Source organism: Juglans regia, chromosome 11 (genome assembly GCF_001411555.2).
Source record: "Juglans regia cultivar Chandler chromosome 11, Walnut 2.0, whole genome shotgun sequence".
In the NCBI taxonomy this organism is placed as follows: Eukaryota; Viridiplantae; Streptophyta; class Magnoliopsida; order Fagales; family Juglandaceae; genus Juglans; species Juglans regia.
This window is the reverse complement of record NC_049911.1, coordinates 5978815-5988006: the sequence shown is the minus strand read 5'-3', so window position 1 is coordinate 5988006 and position 9192 is coordinate 5978815. Positions and strand designations below refer to the sequence as shown.

Below are 9192 nucleotides of genomic sequence, written 5' to 3'. Positions count from 1 at the left end.
AATTAAATTTATTTATTTTTAAATTGTAGAAAGTATTTAAATTAAAAAATTACAGAAAAGATGTTAATGCATAACAAAAGAAAGAGTGAAGTAATGGGTTAGTTAACTCAAGGTATGCCCAACGGCAAAGATGATGAATTAACGTTCCATTATGGGCGTGCAACTGGATTTGGATCTGGATCCGAATTTTAAAAATTGGGCGGTTATCTGTCCGGATTAATCCGGATTTAATCCTGAAAGATAATTGGATTCAATCCTGATTGTAACCGGATATCTAGAATGTAACCAGATATCTGAATTTTTTTTTTCCATTTTTGACTTACAACCTGAATATCCCGGTTATAACTAGATTTAATCCAGGTTTTTAATTTTTTTTTTTTTTAAAAAAGACTTTAAAACTTAAAGTGTTCTAGTTTTACATTGTTGTCACCAAGACATAGATTGAGTGAAGCACTTGCACAGTTGCGAGCTTGCCATTTCCAGCTACCTTCAATGAGCACACAAAGATTGGACTTACCATGTAGTTTCTCCTGCAAATACACCTTGAGCTCGCAACCCATTAGGCCAGTTGGCCTTTTGGTGGAGAAGCCAATTGAATCAAAGACTAGCAGCTGTTCTCTTAACCTAAATTGAGAAAGTGTTTTGTAACTCGTGAGGTCGAGAGATTTGAGAGAGAAGCTCCGAACTCTACAAGAGAAGGATAAAAGCAGAAATCATTGATCGATTTTTTTTCAAATGACCCGATTAATCATAATAGGGTCGCAGAAACTAGATCCGTAATCGGATTCGGATTCGGATTCATCTCACCTACCCGAGTATAGTCTAAGCAGATAACCGCTTGGATGCACTCGAATTTCCTGGTTTTGAAACGGACCGGAAAAAAATCGATCCGGTTGCACACCCTTACATTCCACAACATACTAAAAACACAAAAACCAAGAAGAATTGCTTACTAACATTTAGCAAACACGTATGATTATTGATGCATTGGGACAAATTCAAGCGTTTTGGACTAATCGTAAGCCCCAAATCCACATGTTATGAAAAAACAAAAGGTCTGTCCATATGGTTTAAGTGCTACAGATAAGGCCTGACTGAACCAAATCCTCTACACTAAAAATGGTTCTCTTGCCTACTCTCTACATTTTATACACTAATTAATTGGTATTCATTTGGACGAGAAACCTCCAACTTCATTCATAACTGAAAACAAAAACATATCAGGTTGACCCAAAAGGCTTAAAAAACGATCATAATCTCTAGAAGACAGTTGCAATGGAAGTCTATTTTAGTAATGAGAAATGCTGATCTTCTTTATTTGTTTATATATTGACAGAGATTTTGGAACCAGAGAAGCGCCTGTAGCTCAGTGGATAGAGCGTCTGTTTCCTAAGCAGAAAGTCGTAGGTTCGACCCCTACCCGGCGCGTTATACTACTCGTTATTATTTATTTATTTATTTTGTTTTATAGAAGATTTATTTATTTTCAATGTTTACCCAAAACTTTGAATATTTTTATTTAAATATTCTCTTTTCAATTAAATAAATCCAATATCAAATTCTTTTAGTTATTATTTATTTTTTCAATTTCATCTGATTTATTTATTTTCTTTTTTTTGGTAGATGATTTATTTATTTTCAATGCATACCCAAAACTTTGAATATTTTTATTTAAATATTCTCTTTTCAATTAAATAAATCCAATATCAAATTCTTTTAGACAAGATAATATTATTATTATTATTATTATTAAATATAACATATAAAAAGAGGGAGTCAACGAGGAAGGTCCTAACATTGTAGAACAATTTTCACATAACAAAAAATAAAAAATAAATAGTAAAGTAAAGCCAACAATTATTGTATCGTTCTCGCAAAATGATACAATAAAAATAAAAATGCTTAAAATCCTTTAAGAAATATGAAAGTTATTAAAATTTATAATAATAATTATTATCATAGATTTTATTATTTTCAATCATAATTATTAATTTAACACATTTTAAATGAAAATATATACATTTACTAGATAAAAATAAATACAAGTCAACACCTCTAAAAAAAAAAAAAACAAACAAAAACACTTAAAATGTCTGAAAATTAGAACACCATGGTCCATGGGATATGAAAGTAGAGTAGAGGAAGAAATATGAAACTGTGCTCCTTCCCGCAGAGAAATCTTGCCCCTTAATATCGAAAACGGCAAAACGCGAAGCACCTTAGCATCAAGCAAGCACGTCGTCGTTCTTACCCTCATACAGAACAATGGCTCTAATGGGGGAGGAGGGTCGGGGCTACGAACTGGCCAGAAAGCTTGAGACCTGCCGGGTGTGGCGCTCGTGGCTGGGCGACTCCAAATACGCCGACTTCGTCGATTTCCTCGCCTCGCCTTCCTCATGGGAAGCCTTCATGCGGACCGACGAGTCCAATTCTAGGGCTCATATCCATCTCCAACTCCGGGTTCGAGCGCTCCTCTTCGACAAAGCCAGCATCTCTCTCTTCTTCCGCTCCAATCCGTCGTCTTCTTCGTCTCTAGCGTCTTCTTCTATTGCAGTTTCGAAGCTCAATCCGAGTTGTGAGTCTCCAATTAGATTCTCAGCGTGCTTTTTTTTTTTTTTTTTGCTGTGGATTCGAGTTGTGGTTTGTAATTGAAGCTGTTGTTGCAGATTTGAGATTGCGCGGTGATGACGTTTACTTCACGTTGGAGAACTCTGCACAAGACGGGGCACAACAGCGGGAAGGTGGTGTTTCGTCCAATACGGCGTCGTCCAAGGTTCGGTACCTCAATTTCATCCTCTTTTATCATTACTTGTTTGCTTGTTTTTTCCAAAATTTTTGGTGCATTGAATTCCACATGAAAATAACGTAGAAAAAAAATACCACTTGAAAATTTGACGAATGTGAGAAATTTATAGTAACTAATAGGGGTTGGGAATGCGAGTTCTAACATGTTAGGGGAATGCAGATGTGACCTTGTGGTTCGTATTTGTTTTACGAGTCTTTGCTCCACATAAGGATGTTACGTGTATTTCGTATGTTATGCTTGATAAGTGGACTAGAAACTTTTCCTTCGAAGCGTAGTTTGCGTGCTCCAGAGCTGCTTCCTCTTTTTTACGCATTTGGTTTGGTGAACTTTTCAAGCTTCAATAGATGTTTAGGGTGGCTACAGGAAATTTGGTTAGCTATCCTACTTTGGCTAGAGCTTTATTTTTCCCATAGGAAAACGCCAATTTCAGTCCTGCCTCAGTATGCATCACTCTTGAACTTCTGCTAGTACGAGTGCGCCGCTAAGAAGATTAATTATGTTGCATTTCACAATGGCGTACCTTCTCACTTTCATTGCTTGTAGGCTTACATTCTTATTTGGTTTTCCTATAATCTGGTCTCACCTTGACCAACTTCTAGCCATGTTGCTTTTCTGATGCCTCTTATCTTTTTCCTCGTAAGGCCTCTTGGAGGCTGCTTTTCATGTTCTCAGAGCTTTTGATCAGTAACTTCTCACCTTGATATGAAGCTAAATTGATTTTCTGTTACTCATAGTCCATTTCCGTCTTTGACACCTTTTTCTTTTTTTGATAAGTAAACGGTAATATTAATAAGGATAGGTATAGCCCAAGTACACAAAAAGTTATACAAGAGATAAGACCTATCTAGGTTGATATAGAAGAAAGAAAATCATATATATTGAGGCCATTAAAACCTAAATGGAGATGCGGGCTATCGATCCCTGTACCTCTCGCATGCTAAGCGAGCGCTCTACCATCTGAGCTACATCCCCAATATATATTGATTGGGCTTATTTTCTTGGGCTTCTCTTATATTGATTGTAATGGGGCTTTGATCAGTAACTGATCACCTTGCCTTCCTTGGACAAGTTGAAGAGATTCTTCTTTGACACCTTGTTTTCTTGGGCTTCTGTTATCGATTGTAATGGGCCTAGTTTTCATAATTTCTTTGCATCCATATATAGCTCCTAATGGTTGCTAGGGGTTTTCCGTGTATACTTCTTGTGTACTTGGGCTATCACTCTTGTTCATTCAAAAGTTTTATTCTTACTTATATAAAAAAAATTCTGGTCAAACAATTTTATCAAAAGTACAAAGTACACACTTGCTGAGAGCCATATTTCCTCGCTTCAATAGGGATAATATATCTTTCCTGTTTTGTTTCTAAGTAAACCTCGATACACCTCAATGGGGCTACTATATATCACTCCTGTCTGATTTCTGTGTAAAGATTGATACTGTATGGTTCCTTCTCAATCTATCAACCTCCTTTTATATTCATATCAATGTGTTCGTGTGTTTGTTGTAAAATATTTTATCAGGTCAGCTCACCTAGAACACTCATATTCCTAGTCTTCTCCTAATGTGGATGCAGTGTTGTTTATTTGAAGATAAGCTTTAGGCTTGACTCGAGTGATAGATAGTAATATTTGATATTAGTAATGAGTCATAGTTTGATTGTTAATTAGTAATGAGTCATATTATACTGTACTTATTCTGTGAAGAAGATTTACTTATAAATGGTATAGCCCCTCTTATCAAAAAAATTTGCATTAGCTGGTCAACATATCACTTAATTTTGCAGATTCAATCAAGGGTCAGTTTCAGCGTTGGATCAAGATATGGTGAATCTGAGATTGACAATGTATCACAGAGATTTAGGAATGAAGAACTGCCTGAAACATGGTATAACCAGTTCATTGAGAAGTATAGAGGTAGCAAACCATATAGGTTGTCATCTGCAAACCATGAATTTGACAAACGTACACCTGAAGCAATGTCTTCTTATTTGAGACTTCTTGAGAAGCATAAGAAAAGGCGTTTAGCATTTATGGATGATCACTTGTTGGAAAATGCATCAAACATGCATCCGAATTCTGTCTTAAATGGAAGTAATTCAATTGAAGATGATACACCTTTTTTCCCCGAGGTGATGTTTACATTGAACTGTGTACCTGACAGTGCACTCCCCCCTGCAGAGAGAGTGGATGAAAACCGGAAAGTGGAGTTCTATGGAGTTCTAGATACCTTGCCTCAAGTTATGACCAGGAGTCCTGTGATGATTGAGAGGCTTGGTATCAGGCCTGAGTCCCTTAGTATGGGACAAGGAGGAAGCTTATATCGTGGAAAACTAGGGTTGGAAGGGAACAGGAAATGTCTTGGTCCAGAGCAAGCATCACAAATGTCTGAAAAGGTAATAGCAAACATGTTGACAAGTGTGGGGTTTGGTGGTTCCTCGGAAGTTCCAATGGAAGTCTTCTCTCAGATGCTGAGCTCTCATATATGTAAATTAGGCCGGATATTGAAGGTCCTTGCTGATAGTTACAGAAAGCAGTGTTCAGCTACTGAACTACTTAAGATGTTCCTTAAAACATTGGGATATAGGTAAAGTTGAAATCCCTTACAAATTTTGCTATCAGAACATTCTCTTTCATTTTTGCTGAATTTTAATGTTGGTAATACAAACACTAAACCTGTTCATTAACTTGTGCATGTGTGCCCATTCAAATGTGTGTACATGTTCGTGTTTGTGTATGCGTTTTTTTTTTTTTTTCCAGGGAGAGGGGGGTAAGGTTAAAAATTTTTTGCTACCAGAATATTATCCTTGTTTTTTTTTGCTTGCTTATAAACAATATTTTTTTTGGGGCAAACATTATAGATAAGGAGACTGGAGTTGTGTGTGTGCGTGCATTTTTGTGGGGTTGCGCTTGCGTGTGTGTGCATGCATGCCCAACATATGGTATATACATTATGAAGAGGCAATTTTATGTCCTTTTTACATATCTATCCAACATACTTTCTCGGCAATCACCTTTGCAGAAACTTGTATACGAATTTAGTTGCAAAGGGATGAAGTGTTTTGAGAAGGCCTCACATGCTTCATAAATGATTTCATGGTTTTATGAAGGCCCGATTAGACAAATCAAATGGTTTTAAATGGTTCGTCATTTTATTGAACATGTAATACTTCAGATTTAGTATCAGAGGGTAGTGAGAATGAGATCTCATTGTTGTCTGGGAGGAAGAAGTTTTTGTGGTCTATAGTGTCCTAAAGGGCTCCAATTGTAACCTTGTCTTATACTTTTGGGGTATAAGCCAAGATGTAGCTTAAGCTTTCCATAAGCTTGACTCAAATCAATATTCACAAAAAACCCATATTCATCTTTCCCTTGTTTAAGTGTAATTTGTTTCAAATATGCAGGCCTTGTCTTTTTCATTTGTAATATGAATGGCAACATGAATTTACTAATTCTCTCTATCTCACTCACACACACCAGTAATGTAGGGTCTTTAGCAGAGCTGGTAAAGGATGGCTCCAGGAATTTTGTACAACAAACTCCGCAACAACATCAGGGAATCCAGCCGCAATTGCAGTCACAGCACCATAGTTCCGTTCTACTTCCCCAGCAAGTTTGTACACTGACATTCCATTACTCTTAATTTTAGTTGCATGCTGCTTCTGTGCGTTGTTTAGTTTTGGAGTTGTTTATGGGAGTCCAAAATTCAGCTAGTTGGTTCAAATTTTTTTGATAAGATAAGATTTTAGTAATACTCCTAAAGGGTGTTTCATAGTACAGGAAGAATACAAAAAGATCCCCTTAACTGGGAAAAAGGGAAAAGTGCTTGACGATCTTTACCAGATTGCTGCCCCTCTTTTTCTTTATCCTAGGGATCCTGGAAAGAAATGGTGCTTTTAAATATTTTTGCACCTGTGCTACCTTCAATGTTTTCTAACACAAGCCATTTGCATGAACTAAGTTTGGCGGGCTGGATTTAGAGTCAGCTTTGAACTCTCCTGTAGGGTTTAGAGTTTCAGAGCCTTACTAGATTTTCAGCTTCGAACTTTGTTAAGAACAGTGGGACATAATTAATATGCTGATTTAATTTCAATTTCTGGTGAACCTATAGATGCCTAGACAAATGCATACACAGATGCAGCAAATTGTTCATCCCCAGAATCTGTCTTTTCAACAGCAGCAGCAGCTGGATAGAATGCGAAGACGCCAACCATCCACTCCTCGCCCTGTTATGGATATGGAGAAAGACAAACCAATGGTTCAAGTTAAGATTGAAAACCCAGCAGAATTACCATTGGATGGTAATACCTTCAACTCTATCAGTGCCAGGCATGGCCAGATACAGTTCCGGCCACAACAAATTGCTGCAATGCCAAATCTCCATGCTCAACCAGGCAGTCAACTTAGACAGATCCCTTCCCTTCAAATGCCCCAAATCCAGACTCAGTAAGAAAAACTCTAAAGAAGACTGTTTTTCCGCTAATGGCCTTCAGTACAGGAGATTCTTGGCTGAATTTCTGTGAATTTCTTGTTTGCTTGCAGGAACATGGGCATTGTTAGAACCCCACCAGTGAAGGTGGAGGGATTTCAGGAATTGATGGGTGGGGATGCTACATCAAAGCATGATACAGAAGAAAATAGGCTGATGTCCCCCTTGAGCAAATAGCTTGGCAGGTATATTTTTGGTCATTTACCATCCACACGGGTGGGCTGTTCTGACCTTGCTCCTTGCTGGTGGCCACTTATGGTTGCTAAACTCCAAGCTTCATGATAGCGTGTGGAAACAACTTAACTTATGTTCTTGGGTCCGCCCTTTTCGTTCTGTAAATTATCACTCAGAACTAATTCTATTTGTCTCCTAACCTTCAGCATCAAGATTGGGTAATCGGAGTTGTAATGAGATTTCACCTGCCATTCATAGTGTCTCGAAGCTTGTACATGGAGATTTCGGGCTTTGTTTTACCCATTTGCCCAAACACGAGTTTGAAAGGCTGCAAGTTAAATGAGTATGAAGAATATGAGTTTCCATGGTCCGGGTAGTAGGGCCGAAGATAAGGCGAAGATTTAGGAAGGGGCCTATTGTAGTTCTCGCTGAAATATCCACCCAGTCTCCGCTGCACGTGCAACGAGCCAATTTTCTTCCATTTTTCCTTTGCAAAAGTTTGTTTTGTTGTAGAGATTTCTTACTTGCAAGTCACTTATTCTAAGACTTGATATAATTTTTTTTAAAAAAAATTTATGAAACATGTACTTTTTTTTTATTATTAAAATTGTAATAGATTTCTTTTTTTATTTAAAAAAAAAAGTAAAGAAAGAGAGAGTGCAGTAGTAGGCAGTGTGGCCCCACACTCCACTGCCCCGCTTCAGGATGGGCGAGGCAAACCCCCTGCCTGCCAGATGTCGAGGTGGCCTGCATTCTGCCCCCTAGTGAGGGCGGGGGACATGCAGGGCCCAACCCTGCCCCCACTTATAATATATAAATATATAAGGGCTGTGCTGCGCATCAGCTGGAAGCCGCAGCACACCACAGCTAAATTTTTTTTTTTTTTCTTTTCACTCAATAGAGAGTGTGCGGTGGCTGATATGCACAGTAGGTTGATATTTATATTTTCTGAATATATAATATAATTTGTTAGATTTATTCACAATATTGTATATGTATTATCTTGATCTTCTATATAAAGGTTGGCCTAAGAAATCAATACAATACATGTACAATTTTGTAAACAAGTCTAACACTCTTATAAACAACTTTAACAAATTTAAAAATGATAAAATAAAAGTTAAAACTATGTTATCAGTTTTAAGTTATTGTTATATATATAAATTTTAATTTACAATTTTAATTATATAATAATTTAGATCTAAAAAAATATTTTTAGACTCAAAAATCATTTTTAGGTCCAATGGGTTATCAATACCCCAGTGTGGGGGACGAGTTGGATGGAATGCCCACCCTTACCTCTCGAGGGCGGGATGCGGGGGTGGAAACACAACCTCCGCATATGCAGGGAAGGGGTAACTCCACCCTGCATATACATCTATCACCCTTAGATTGCGGCTCCAATCCCATAAAAATTCCAAAATAAAAAAATATGGATATTAATGTTAAATATAATGAAATTAATGGATTAGGTTTATATCTCTATTAATTATAGAAAAATGATAGAAAATCTGATTCTAAGTGAAGAAAATGGCTATGGTAAGATTTCTTCAATAGAACAAAACAAAATCCCCATTCCAATCTGATCAAACCTAACCCACCAGTTTTTGTCGCTAATAACTATAGTTTATATATGTTACGTGTCCATCTGACACTTCTTTTGAACCTAAGTGCGTCGACGTCCTAATCCCGGCTGCGCCCACATTATATACGAATCTCAAAAAGT

General features: G+C 37.2%; 1 protein-coding gene and 1 non-coding gene across 4 annotated transcripts; both read left to right on the top strand.

The window, feature by feature from the left end:
- The first annotated feature begins 1355 nt into the window (after positions 1-1355).
- On the top strand, positions 1356-1428 carry TRNAR-CCU. The gene has a single exon. It is a non-coding gene; the product is annotated as a tRNA-Arg (tRNA).
- Positions 1429-2154: 726 nt separating this feature from the next.
- On the top strand, positions 2155-8049 carry LOC108990653. Of its 3 annotated transcripts, XM_035682628.1 has the most exons (7): positions 2157-2575; positions 2667-2773; positions 4591-5390; positions 6284-6416; positions 6915-7249; positions 7346-7477; positions 7673-8049. In XM_035682628.1, exons 1-6 carry the CDS (start codon positions 2266-2268, stop codon positions 7467-7469), a joined length of 1809 nt encoding a protein of 602 aa, XP_035538521.1. In that variant the 5' UTR covers positions 2157-2265; the 3' UTR covers positions 7470-7477; positions 7673-8049. The 3 variants fall into 3 exon arrangements, with proteins under 3 accessions (XP_035538522.1, XP_035538521.1, XP_035538520.1); XM_035682629.1 differs by having other exon boundaries at positions 2155-2575; positions 6981-7249; positions 7346-8049; XM_035682627.1 differs by having other exon boundaries at positions 2158-2575; positions 7346-8049.
- The last annotated feature ends 1143 nt before the right edge of the window (positions 8050-9192 follow it).